Consider the following 14,229-nt stretch of genomic DNA (forward strand, 5'->3'; position numbering starts at 1 on the left):
TGTTGGCAGCCAGTCCATACATGTTGAGCATTGTTGGCACCCAGTCTATACATGATGAGCATTTTTAGCAGCCAGCCAGACATTGGTAATGCCTACTGAGGATGCCACTGGCTGAGGACTTGTCATGGGTCTGCTAGTGCAGTTTCTGCGTTATGTAGTTTCTAAGTCCATCGACAACAATGTTTATTTGTTAATTGTATACCTTAGTTATTAAGCTAAAATTGTTAAGTATTGCCATGTTTAAAGTAGGAATTGATTTGGGTAGTCAGTATTGTTGAGTTGATATTTGTATCATCACAAGATGGGTTTTTATTTTTTTAAAGCAATGCATTCCAATGCCAATCTACTTTGTTCTTGTTGTGTATTAATATATACATAATTGTGAGTTTTGTAATCCAGTATACACCACAAGAGTCACAGTACACCCGTGATTATTACCAACAAGTAAACGGTGTAACCACTGTTTTTTTACGTTGTAACAACCATTATGATTATTATGTTGTGTATTTGCGGGGATATACTTGCCGTGTCTCCTCTTGTTTGTCTAACAGCAGCTCAGCATTAACAACATTTTCAAAGCTGTTTAGATGAAATTGATTTGCAAATCATTGTTAGAAATTATATTATAGTAGTCTGCTGTTGGATCATATTTATTTGATATGTAGTCTATAATATAAAAATGTAGACCTATGCAATATAGTATAGAATGATGATAGTAACTTGTATGTATACAGTTAGTGATAAATTAATGGTTACACACATCAATGTAGCAATAACATTAATTCAGGCTTGGCTAATTTTTTATTTATATATAATTAGCCTTGAAATTATAAGTTATGAGTAATTTGAAAGCATTGAATGTTGCAATAGTATATATTATTGTACAGTACTGTACCTGAATTTTCAGCAGAATTGAGTGCTTCTTTATCATATTTTTTCAAGAATGTCTTCTTTTGTATAATATTATAGTCAAAGTTAGACCAAAGATATTGTTGATCTCTATGCTAGCACAGCCCCTAAAGTGGTGGGTAGAGGGGAAAGCAACAATGATTGTGAAGTTTAGGTAATGTTAATGTTTAATCACGTTTCCTTAAAGTCGTCACACCTCTGGTAATATTTCTACAAGCTATTTGACCTTGCTCTATTGTTCTTCATACTGTATTTGAGCTTAAAATTATCTCTACTAAAGCTAACCAATAGGAGGAGAGTCGTACATGTTGAATGTTTATTTTGCCGGTGCTTGTAAAAGTACAATCTTTTACTAAAGCTGAATGTATTGAGAGAACCTGGAGTGTTCAAGAGGATATTCATTATAAAAGGCATTTTTTGTAGACAATTGAAATTTGAAGTCTTTATTCATAAATTTGTTTACATTTGTACAAATTCAAAATGTTTAATTCATAAAATCGTTGCACATTTATAATCGACTTGGTTTACAAAAATTTAAATACATTGTTCATTTATACAATAAAAAGGTAATATTAATAGCCTAACACTGATTATAATTATATACTCGTACAAGTATTTAGTGATTTCAAGATGTACTTTTCTGCTAAGCTATTCATAAGAAAGTTTAACATTTTGGAACATTGTCAAATCTTTGGAGGCATGAAGGAAGAGAGAACAGAACTACTCTCGAATAGAAGTACGGTACGGAATAGCTTCCACCAACTTCACTGTCATTAAGTAACTATTCTTGTATATTAATTTAAAGGTCAAAGGTATCTAGTTTGTTAGCTATTAGTAAATGACTAAAATATTTGAGTATACATTATAATGTGTTTAGAGCAATAGCCTTAATACAGACTACGAGTCAATACGTGGCTGAAGATATGATGTCCAAACTATACATCAGAAAGTGAAGAAACATTGTTGTTTCTTCAGTTTCTGATGAATGTATGGACATTAATTGCCTATAGTTATCAGAGGAGGACAGATGTTCAATATTTCTTTGGAAGGGGAACAAGTACAGAAGGGGTTTATTACAGATAATATGAAAGAAAGAATCGTGTGTGTGTGTGTGTGTATGGTACCACTGGATTGAGAAGACTTGTTTCTTACTATAAATATAATAAAAAATAAGTATAATTTTAGTGCTCTGATGGATGCTCTAGAATTATCATTTGTGTTGGCTTGGTAGTAGAACTACAGCATCTGCCTTGTAGACTGAAGTAGGTCTTGCGAGACTGGCAACTAAAGAATTTTGACCCAGTTGACTTCATAGGCTGGAAAGTAGGTTTTGTTACCCATTTCAGGTATTCTCAGGCTGCCCTTGTAGTACCTCACGGCTCGACCCATCACATATTTGTAGCCTGCACACTGAAGACCCTGGAACACCTACATGAAAAATGAATATATTAAAATATATTTTTTTAATTACCGGTACCACAATTTCCATTTTTATGAAATTGAGTGCCTTCCCAACAGAAAATATATAAGTTATTGGAAAAGGAAATGATGAGTAAAGATATTCAAAATGACATCCATATATCAGTGCCATGTCCTCAACATTATATACAGTACTGTAAAATATCTACTGCACACCTCACCATTCATATAACTAGATGCACAGTGTAGGGGAATCAAATATTCTGTCCAGGAAATTGCCCCCTATACATTGTCCCGGCTTTGGTACAATACTTTTAAGTTTTGTCATGGGCCTTTGACTTGCACTGTTTCTGGGAGGAGCCCCTTAGTGCCTCCCTGAGACCATCTCACTTAAATGACTCCCTACTACTGGGCGACATCGCCAGAAGTTCTGTTTGGCCTACCGGGATCAGATCCAGAATTTGGTGCCCCCTCTTCCCCACTCCTCAGAAGCACAGAATGCAGGGAACTCCTTGCCACCCTCACCATGAAAACATCCAAAAAGTCTGCAAAGTTTTATAGACAACTAGAAGTTGTATACATGTCTATTCGAAGGCTTCAAATAGGTTCTGTCAAACCCAAATGCTTGAAGTAAGCAAGCAAGTAATTATCAAAGGCACTAAGCCGGGAAAATGCTTGAATAGCAGTGAGCGAGTTCCGTCTTTCAGGTGTTCTTGGTTGTACTTGTTCTCCACTGAAGGATTGTCTGTGTGCCCTGGTGCTCCCCAAAGACGTGGGCAATTGGCAGCTGCCTCTGCCGTGTGGAGCCCTTATTGCAGATGATCAAAAGGCTCGTATGCACTATGTGATGGTCATGCATGTTTGGGCTTTCTTGACTCATTTTCTCCCCACCAGATTTATCAGTTTGTCGTTGTACTCTGGATTGACCATCGGAGCTAGCAGTAGACTGAGGCTCCGACTTTCTGAATGCTTTTCCAGTGAAGGGTGATAACAGTCCCTTTTTCTTTGAGGCTCTGGTACCTGTTAGGTCTAACAGGACTCTTGCGAGTTTTGTGACTCAGTAGTGAGATACAAGACCCAGTGGCTTCCTTAAGCTATCAGAAAGAGGTACAGTAATAATTACATACAAGACAATGTTTTCCCCACTTTGTGGCAAATCCAGCTATATCAATGTGCGTGCATTCCCATAGTCCTCTGCTTCTTATATAATTTAGTACTGTATAAACATGTTTGCCATGAAATTTCCGTTTTCTCTAATAGCCACATAGCCTATTTGGGAGAACGGCCTTGTATTGTATCTTCGTGGTAAGACCATTGTATTGTTGACACGACGAGTGTAATCGACGTAGTTTTTTTTTTATTTAGTGCTGGTCTAACGCATCCTTGTGTGACATTTGAATTGAAATTTGGGTGAAATTCCCAAGAAGAGAGTGTCCGCCTGACTCGGGTGGATTCTCCTTCCACACCATAACCCCTCGCCTCCTCCCCACCTCCCCAATCGTCTCCCTCAAGTCAGCAACTACTCTTCATAAGGTAAACATTAAAACAGTATAACAAAACATTTATAATTACATGTGCGGTATTATATTTACATAAAAAAATGTCATACAAGTATGGATGTTTTTGGGAGTGGAACGGATTAAATTTATTTCCTTTATTTTAAATGGGGAAATTTGTTTCTTAAGACGAGTTTTCCAGATAACGAGCTCGGTGCCAGAACGGATTAAACTCGTTAATAGAGGTTCCACTTAGGTCATTTTGGACTTTAGCCTTGGAAAGAGAGAATGCTGCACTAGTCATTTAAATACAGTGCCTGACCTCTTCATGTATGGCACATATCCTAATACTGATTCTCAGGCATCTTTCAACTTGCTGTCTTTCCTGCTTCTTATCCTGGAGTTGTCTCAACGTCTTCATCACCGAGACCTCAATTTAAGCACCTCATCTTCATAAATAATTGAGGGGACCATTGACAAGCCATCAGTTTCCCCATGTCCCCACAAAGACCACTGAAGATGGTGGTCCTAAGGCAAATTCTCTCACCCCTCTGGTTGGGAGAATTTGCCTTAGAAATCCTGTTCCCTACCTTCTCTGAGCTTTAATTCCACTCTTGTCTTCCCCTCTACTTATTGGCACTTTTACTCCTTTAATAGCTACAGCTGATGTCCACCCCTCTCCCTGCCAGCCTCGACATTTGTCTCTAGACTGCCAATGTCCTTGTTCCGTTGTCTGGCAACACTCATACCAGAGCAGCCCCGCTTACCCTAGTGCTCCCTGCCTTCACCTTCTCCCTTGAATAAATCTTCATTACCGTGCATCCATACCTGCCCTTCCTGGGTCATTCTTCATCGCTTGATTTATTTACAACATCTGACTTTGATTTTACAGATCTAGACCTTATTTGGCTCTAGTTTTTTCCTGCTTGCTCCTTTCCTTAAACCTGTTCTCCATCTGTTTCCATTTTTTTCCAAATATGTATCCTTCAGTGAAAAATATATATGGATCTTTTGTGTGTATTGTCTGAAGTAGAGTGTTGTAGTGTTGTGAGCGCGACAACCAGCACATACTTACCTGGAAGAGCTTGGCAAAGTACTGATGTCGAGTTTCGCCACTCTTCTGGTTGACAGTGACGGGGATGTGGAGCCTTACGCCAATCTGAGGAGAGGAAACCGTGGTCTTTATCTTGGGCAGCTGTGTATGGAACTCATTAACCCTGTATTAAAGCCTCTTAACCCTCATTAAACCTGGAAGAAGTATTGAAGCCTCTTCAATACTTCTTATTACTGTACAGTACTTACAACAAGACTTTATCACAAGTGTTGTCAATTGTCATCATCATCACAACACAAGATACTGACAGGAATCTAGGTGAACAAAGATAGCATCTTTAAAGCGAGATAAAGTCGGACGACCATACATAGTTGGAAGCTGAAAATGCAAACAAGTTGAACAAATGTAAAGAAGTACTCTTTCCCTGTATTTCCTATAGGAAAAATACAACCTAGAGAGAATACAGAGATCAACCTATGGTGAAATACTCTCCCTCCACCCCCCCCCCTATAGGTTAATCAAATAAATGGAATAATCAATTATAAATGGAATGCACTGAAAGAAGTTGTGGAAGCCGCCTCCACTGACAACTTTTAAACCAAATTCAACAAAGAATTTGAACGTCAGAATAGCTAAATTATAACACAACACGTAAGTAATAAAGTACACTCTGTTAAGCAAGTACTGATAGGAAAGTTACACAGCCATGATATCTGATCAACGGAGTTTAAGTAAATATATTTTGGCCATTATCCATGCAAAATTTTACTAGTTGACCTCACCAGCAATTTGGCCCAGGTTCAATCCAGGTCATGGAGGATTGACTAAGCACTAATCCTGAACTGTACGCCCCTGTTCACCCAGTGGCGATAGGGTACCTGGTCGTTAAACGATTGGCAGGTCGTATTCCAAGGAAACTAGTGGATAAGGATTACCATGAACTATGGAATGGTAAAGTTCTCAGCCTGCTATACAGGAGTCGGTAGTCGCCTGTTCATGTACCCATTTGTGTAGAACAAAACGAGCCATCCTGCTATGTGATTTTTTATGATAATCCTTGTTCTCAGAGATAGGAAGTCTGTACAGTACTTAGGCTTATGGAGGTCCCCACTCTTCCCAGGACCCCTACAGACTCTCCCGAGGATGCAACCCCACAATAAGTAGTCACCCACAAAAGTAACGGCCTAAGGTTTATTTATTTATTTATTTATTTATGCATATACAAGAATGTACACAAGGAATGTGAGGATACAAATATGGTAATTACAGTCTTGTAAAGCCACTAGCACGCGCAGCGTTTCGGGCAGGTCCTTAATCTAAGAAAATGTTAAGGAGGTAAATACTTGCAAAATTTATAGACAAAAAAATGATAACAGATTACATGGAATGAAAAAAAAAAAGATGAGAGAAAATTATAGGTACAGTATATTAAAGCACATAGGTAGCTATGATTGATTGCAATGACAGCTTAAAATGGTAGTTGACAACAAATTGGTAGGCACAATACAGCAGAAACAATATAAGATTGATTGCAATGACAGCTTGAATGGTAGTTGACAAAAATTGGTAGTCACAATACAGCATATGGCTAGCACATAAAAGAAGACAGCAATGAACACAATGATAAGGTTGTTTGATATTACATAAAAATTAGGAGATTGGGTACCACTAGGTACAGAGCAAATTTAAAGCTCAGTGTAGGAAACTAAATAGATGAAGTTAGGTACTTTTTGGTTTTGCTTTTAAATAAGGCAAAAGTTTTAGTTTTTCAATTCACTAGGGAGTGAGTTCCATAGACTAGGTCCCTTAATTTGCATAGAGTGTTTACACAGATTAAGTTTGACCCTGGGGATATCAAAGAGATATTTATTTCTGGTGTGGTGATAATGGGTCCTATTACATCTGTCCAGGGAGAGTTTCAGAGCATGGTTTGCATTTAAGAACAGGGTTTTGTAAATGTAGTTGACACAAGAGAATGTGTGGAGGGAGTTAATATTTAGCAAGTTTAGAGATTTAAACAAGGGAGCTGAGTGTTGTCTGAAAGCAGAGTTAGTTATTATTCTGATAGCAGATTTTTGCTGTGTGATGATGGGCTTAAGGTGGTTTGCAGTGGTAGACCCCCATGCACAGATACCATAATTAAGATAGGGGTAGATTAGTGCATAATATAGTGAGAGGAGAGCAGAGTTAGGAACATAATATCTGATTTTGGAGAGTATACCAACTGTCTTAGAGACTTTCTTAGTTATGTGTTGAATGTGGGTGCTGAAGTTGAGTCTCTTGTCTAGGAATAGGCCAAGAAACTTGCCATCATTTTTATTACTGATGTTAATGTTGTCTATCTGTAGCTGAATTGCATTTGATGATTTGCTTCCAAATAAGATGTAGTAAGTCTTTTCGATGTTTAATGTTAGTTTGTTCGTTGACATCCATAAGTGGACTTTTTTTAATTCATTATTCACAACATTATTTAGTGTATGTGGGTTGAGGTTCGAGTAGATAAGGGTAGTATCGTCAGCAAACAATATAGGTTTGAGAATATTAGAGACATTAGGCAGATCGTTTATATATATATAAGAAATAGAAGAGGTCCTAAGATGCTGCCCTGAGGCACTCCAACGGTAATTGGTAGAGTGGAAGAAGTTGTATCATTGATGGTTACATATTGGTGTCTGTCACTAAGATAGGATCGGATGTAGTCAAGGGCAAGGCCTCGGATTCCATAATGCTGGAGTTTAAGTAAGAGGTAGTTGTGATTAACAGTATCAAAGGCTTTTCTTAGGTCAATGAAGAGTCCAATCGGAAACTCATTTTTGTCAAGGGCTGAGTAGATAATGTCAAGGAGACTAATGATTGCATCATTGGTACTCTTTAAGTGCAGGTTAAGTGCAGGTTAGGTTAAGTGCAGAACACACACACAGAGGGAGGAGATTGGACTTTGAGAGATATTCCCTACTCTTGTTCATGGGGAGAACGTGCCAAGATGGGACTGACCTGCCTCACGTCCAAATTCTGGAAATTGGCGATGACCTGCTTTAGAAGAATCCACTCGCGACCTTCCATGTCACTCTTGAGGAACTTTATCTGGCGACCGGTGTGGCTGAGGGCAGTGGTGATGTACTCGAGGGAGCGGCGGCGCTCAACACTGCCTCCCTCCTCGGGTTTGTCGTAGGGGAACTCTGCGATGTTCCAGGCGTGCTCTCGCCAGAACTCTGACCGCTGCACATGCTCTGCCTCCGTCACCTGACATGCACACAATATCAGGGGAAACGCATTGGGCCGTGTCAAATGACACGCTGGAATGACCTCCAAAATAAAATTAAAACCTACTTCTCAACCAGTTAAAAAAAATAAAAAAAGGCCAAGAAGGACCTAATTAATAGTCACCACTATTATTTACATTCCAGCATCCTACACGTCAGCCTGTGTTTTGTTGTTATTGTGAATATTAAATAATAGTCACCGTTGCTAAAACATGATTTCCTAAATATTAACATTTGTAAATCATTTAAATCCCTAACAATTCAATTAATGTTAGCTTCTCTTCGTATTAAATTTTACCCACATTAAACTGTTCTGCTGGTTTAGACCCCTTTTTAACATTCATAATGAATTATAAATGATCAAATTATGTTATGCCCTGGTACATTAGTAGCTTTACACGATATACATTAAGTTATCTCAAGGCCACCATCCATCTAATGACCTCAACGGGAACAGGAAGCTGGCGGCTTGTCAAAAGGTTCCCCCTTGCACTCCCCTCTCAAAATGTGTCAGGCAACGGACTTCACTCTCAACTGAATTAATCAAACCCATCCACGGCCGTTAGTCAACATACTATCTGCCTCTCACCCTTTCGTGGTCGAAGGCATGAACCTCACAGCTAAACATCTGCATGTCACGCTCGAACTGGTTGTCGGCGTCCTTAGCGAAGCTGTACACGAGGCACGGGTCCAGCGTCATCTCGTACTCCTCGTTAAAGCAGATGTACTTAGTCTTCCGGACTTCATCCGTACACTCCTTCTCGCTCTGTTGAAGTCAACACTCCCGTCACTCTGGCCTCAACAAATTAGTTCTACTCTGTTACTAATACAACATAACTGACTCTGTTGAAGTCAGTAGTCAACGTGTCAACGATATTACGAATATTCACCATTGGACTTGTTAGTTCCAAGATAACATACGTATTAGGCTAGGTATTCTTTATAGATTTGGTAAAGTATAGGTTATGGGAGCTTCACATGGGATATGTAAAGTTAAGTCTTAATTTATAGGTTAGTAAGTAATTATCAAAAGAAGGCACCAAACCGGGAAGGCTATGTAATTTATAGGTTAGATGAGGGCACAATATTTATATTTTGGGTTAGGGGAGCCTTTATTTATATACAATTAATACGTTACAATGGGAACTGAAAGCGCGTAGAATGAATGTAAAGAACTTAGAAAGAGAGAAAATGGGGGTAGGACGTAGGGACTGACTGACCTGGGATGCGATTGGGATCTTCTCTCCGCCAAACTCTACCCAGGAGTAGCAGTGGTCGTCATCAGGGTTGGTGAGGTACTGGAAGAAGCTCTCTACTCCCCGGTACTCCAACATAGGCAGGCGAGGGTTCGCGCACACCTGTGGGAGCATGAGGTACTCACATCGAGTCTGTCCTACTGATATGGTCACGATGGTGCTCTGATAGTCTGCTATGATTGATTGGGTAAAGTCATTTGTAGTGTTGAGGCAGTGATGATGCCAGGATTCTGTTGTATGCATGTATGGTGGTGAGGGGGGGGGGGAATAGGAAAGAATGAAACTATAGGGAAAAAGCGCCATTGATTGATTGATGAAGATTAAGCCACCCAAAAGGTGGCACGGGCATGAATAGCCCGTAGGTGGTGGCCCTTTTGAGCCATTACCAGTATCAAGAGCTGATACTGGAGATCTGTGGAGGTGCGCCTGCACCCTGCGTGACGGGAGATGTCTCCCGTCAAAAAAAGCGCCAATCCATAACAACTATATAGCACTTTGAAAGGATCGGGATAAGGAGTTGGGATGGGACGGGGGGGGGTGCAAGGACTGGTGCCCAACCACTAGGACGGTTGGGGATTTAACCACAGTCTACATGAAGAGGCCATAGCTCTACCGTCCTAATGGGCTATTCATGCCCATGCCACCTCTTGGGTGGCTTAATCTTCATAAATCAATCTCTACCGTCTAGACCAAGTGGTTGGGTCCGTCCAACCCCTCCTCCTCGCCATCAGCACCTCCCCGCCCCACCCCCTCCCCGCCACCAGCACCTCCCCGCCCCACCCCCTCCCCGCCACCAGCACCTCCCCGCCCCACCCCCTCCCCGCCACCAGCACCTCCCCGCCCCCCATCCCCAGCCTCCAGATGGCACACACCTCCTTAAGTTTGTCCTCGAACTTGGTAACGGGGTAGACTTGGGTCGTGGTCTGCCACAGGAAGAGGAAGGCGAGAGCAGCTGCCGTCGACGCGGCTGCCATCACCGCCACGATCGTCCATCTGGGCACTGTCCGGTGCTGCCGCCCGCCAGATACCTGCCATAGCAGTCAAATTCTTAATGATTATGTATTGCTATAAAAAAAATTGTGTACACTTGTGAATGTAGTGTACTGACCGGCCCTTGTGTTTACATTGACAGTTTTAGCTCCCACGTACAAAAGTAAAAGTTTCTAAAGCAATAAGCATGCTGTCGAAAATCTGATACTGGGTACCTCGCTCTGCCCTGGTAACACTAATATTAAGTCTTCTTGCATAGTCTCCTCGGCTTGGTGGCTTCTTTTGTTAATTACTTATTAACTCTTCTATATCGTGCATTGTTAACTTATGTTGATATTATCAAGTTATTTTTCCCAGGGTAAAACTTTCACTTTGTTAATTACCCTCATTATACTTTCAAATTTAATGAATTTATTAGTAAACTTTTATCATCATAGCGTGTTTGAATCACTGAGACGAAACTAGACTAATTTCACAAGATTTAGCAAAACAAGTTCACTTGCTCAGCTAAATGAACTGTAAGGTTCAGTTTTTGAACGTATGACAGTGTACTTCTGTAACCACTACAATTTGACCATTATCTTATAATTTTTTAATTAAACAAAATTAATTGTAATTATTAGTCATTATACCTTTTTTTAAATTATAGTTGTATCATTGTTACTTCTGGCTGTTAGTGCAAGTTTTTGTTGCTTTAAGATTCAGCAGCTACTCTACGAAAAGTTCCAAGCAGCACGGTCTATGGTGAGCCCGTCGTACTCACCTGGCACAGGAGATGTGCCGGGGGTGAGTGCAAGATGTTACATCTCGGGAGAGTATGCTAGACCTTTCAACTTTATCTTTCGCGCAGGTAGAGTTGTAACTTACCTTGTGTGAATGGACGGTCCAGACCATGGCCGAGAGTGTAATGCGGCTTGTGTGCTAATCGCTTGTCCCCGTGTGTGTGCTGGGCCAGAGTGGAACCCTGCGTGTGTGTGTGGGAGGTGGCTCCTGGTCACATCAAAGCCGCTCTAATGATGTTCCTGGTGACGGAATTATGCTACGGATTACGGAACTTAGTTGTCACCTGTCAAACACCTGTTTGGAACTACCACTGTTGCGTCTACAGCACACTGTTACCGTCAACTATATAATGTTACCGTGTAGGAAGTGTGGTTTGATATTTAATAATGTGGAGTTTTCCCGGTGCGGCCCACGTCAGCAGGGAGCGGCCCAGGGCGGCGCTGACTCGGCTGGGCGGTGTCTTCACCTATATGTACTTCCCTATTAGTGACTACGGAGACGTTATTGTGCTCGTCTGGCATTCATATTCCGTGTCGCATCTGACATTAACGTTGAGAACAGCTGTGGCTTCCACTGCTCTCACTGCTTAACAGCGTACGAGTTTTCCCTGTCACTTTTTAGACTTGTTTGCCTCTCCAACTTCTACTTTTGTCCTCTCGGTTTTCTTTGTATCAAGTTAAAGAAGGCATTTGCTGAAACTGGACACTACTAGGACTGCGACCGGACAAAATCTTACCTGGAACAGAACGGAACAGAAGCCCCCACGAAGGTCGCTTTCTACGGTGTATACAAGTCACTGGAAACTGGGAAAATTTTCTGAAAGTCGGAAGAGAGCCAATGTGTTTCCAATTTAGAAAAAAAACGGAGACATGAGGCCATGACTTTCGTCACAGGTTGGGGGGACAGGAAGCTTGCACTTAAGCTTATCAAGGGTTTCCCTAGGCCAATTGTAAACTTCATGTAGGATGCAACCCACAACAGCTAGTTGCCTTACCCCTGGGTACATTTTAATGCCCGGAGAACAAAAGCATCGGGTGAAATATGGCATGAAGGGGAAGGTAAGGGAACTACCAGAAAGCACCAAGCCATTACGACCACATAGCACTTGGAAGGGATCAGGATAAGGGATGGGACGGGGGAAGGAAATGGTGCCTAGCCACTTTGGAATTGAACGCAAACCTGCAAGAAGCGAGACCGTCGCTCTACCGGCCAGCCCAAGTTATCAGATGAAAGTAAAGCAATTATCAAAAAGGTACCAAGCTGGAAGGATTATAAAACAGGCATCAGGGAAAAAAAGGGTGCCCAATCGTCTCGATCCTGCAGCGAGAATCGAACTCGGGATCCTTGGTTATGTACAGACGATATAGACCCCCCCCCCCTCGAACTACAGAACCTTTTCCTCTCACTCATACTGCGTGTGTGATCGGGATTTTGGTATTATTTGGAGTCTGGTGGCAAACCTCTAAACCTTCTCCAATTTAGTCTTGTGCTTGACGAGACTACCTCAGAATTTCTTCAAAAGCTTTCTAAAGAGGTTTAGAAAAAAACGCTCTCCTCCCGCATTCGAGCTCTTTGACCCAGCCCGCATTCAGAGCTCCATGCTCTATGCACTCACCCCGCCCCCATCCGAGCTCTGTACCCCCGGCCTCACTCGAGCTCCCGTGCTCCAGGCTTCGTCTCGGCTATCACAATACATGTCTCCAACAAACCGACAGTTGTAACAGACTAAATAAATATAATACAAATCACAACTCTGTGTCCTATCACCCAAATATGTATATGCAAACCTACGTTATATTCCGTTCATCCTGGGTCCTGGGAGAGGTGGGCTGTGGTGTCCTTGGAGTCCTCCTCCTCGTCCGGAGGAGTCCTTGTTGCTTGGCAGCGCAGGGAACACTGACGACTGGAATGTTGAACTCTGCATTCGGGCGGATATAGTGGTAGGTCTTGCTTCTGACATCTTTTTCAGCCCTCCCTGCCTTGTTGGGCAGTCCTAGGAGACGGCGGTGTGGGCTCCACCGCCGTTAATGTACAGCATGAGAAGATGGTCACCACTGGCGTCAACAGATGTCCATTAAGGTCACCAGACGTCAATTACCAGACAGTCATTCAATTGACGTCTGGCGACCCCAGTGGTGAGCCTCTTCTCACCTCTAGTGTTACTCCACTAATTTCATATAATTTATTAGAGAAAATTAAAATTTATATTTAACATACCAGTTTATATTTAAACCTGTTTTTCGGTGATTAATACTAAAGTAAGGAAGAAAATGAACTATATATTTCGACAACCAGGTACGAAGCCCTGTCCTAGTCCGGTTTGCAGTTAGTAAATATTACGATTTACCGCCATCTATTGGTGTGATAATATATATATAGTAGCTTCGTCTACCTGCTGGAAAAAATATTTAGAATTCACTTCCAGGGAAGTACATGTGCAAAGGAATACTTGTTGTTCTTCATTACTTCAGTCTCTTGTTTTAGAACGCTGTTCGGCGGAGGAGTATTGACGGGAAATATTCTCTCCACTCCAACCACTTGGACTGGACGGTAGAGCGACGGTCTCGCTTCATGCAGGTCGGCGTTCAATCCCCAACCGTCCAAGTGGTTGGGCACCATTTCTTCCCTCCGTCCCATCCCAAATCCTTATCCTGATCCCTTCCAAGCGTCATATAGTCATAATGGCTTGGCGCATTCTCTTCTGACAGTTCCCTTCTCTTCCCCCTTCAAAAACTGAGGCTACAGGTGTGTCGGTATAGACGCAATCTGCAGCACCAAGACCCCACAGACAATACTTCATACAACCTCTTACCTTAATTAGACGACCATTCGTTACAGCGGCTTTCATAGCAAGTGTTGCGGTTTCACAGAACTACGGAAGGAGGAAGGAAGGAAGCTATCAGGAGAAGCACTAAGCCATTACGACTATATAGCACAGGGAAGGGATCAGGATAAGGATTTGGGACTGGACGTTAACGGTCAGAACTACGGAAGAACTTTCAGAGTTCTGTGAAAATCAAAATCAGAACTTTCACATTCTCTGATTTTGACTGTTTGTG

General features: G+C 41.6%; 1 protein-coding gene across 2 annotated transcripts; it reads right to left on the reverse strand.

The window, feature by feature from the left end:
- Window positions 1-1,336: 1,336 nt before the first annotated feature.
- On the reverse strand, window positions 1,337-14,217 carry LOC123765830 (uncharacterized). Of its 2 annotated transcripts, none has more exons than XM_045754621.2 (7): window positions 12,962-14,217; window positions 10,270-10,425; window positions 9,362-9,499; window positions 8,731-8,907; window positions 7,873-8,121; window positions 4,900-4,983; window positions 1,337-2,337 (listed from the first exon to the last, which is right to left on the reverse strand). In XM_045754621.2, exons 2-7 carry the CDS (start codon window positions 10,369-10,371, stop codon window positions 2,194-2,196), a joined length of 894 nt encoding a protein of 297 aa, XP_045610577.1. In that variant the 5' UTR covers window positions 10,372-10,425; window positions 12,962-14,217; the 3' UTR covers window positions 1,337-2,193. The 2 variants fall into 2 exon arrangements, with proteins under 2 accessions (XP_045610577.1, XP_045610576.1); XM_045754620.2 differs by lacking the exon at window positions 12,962-14,217 and adding an exon at window positions 11,255-12,827.
- Between the last annotated feature and the right edge of the window lie 12 nt (window positions 14,218-14,229).

The sequence above is a fragment of the Procambarus clarkii genome, chromosome 37, assembly GCF_040958095.1.
Source record: "Procambarus clarkii isolate CNS0578487 chromosome 37, FALCON_Pclarkii_2.0, whole genome shotgun sequence".
NCBI classification, from domain to species: Eukaryota; Metazoa; Arthropoda; class Malacostraca; order Decapoda; family Cambaridae; genus Procambarus; species Procambarus clarkii.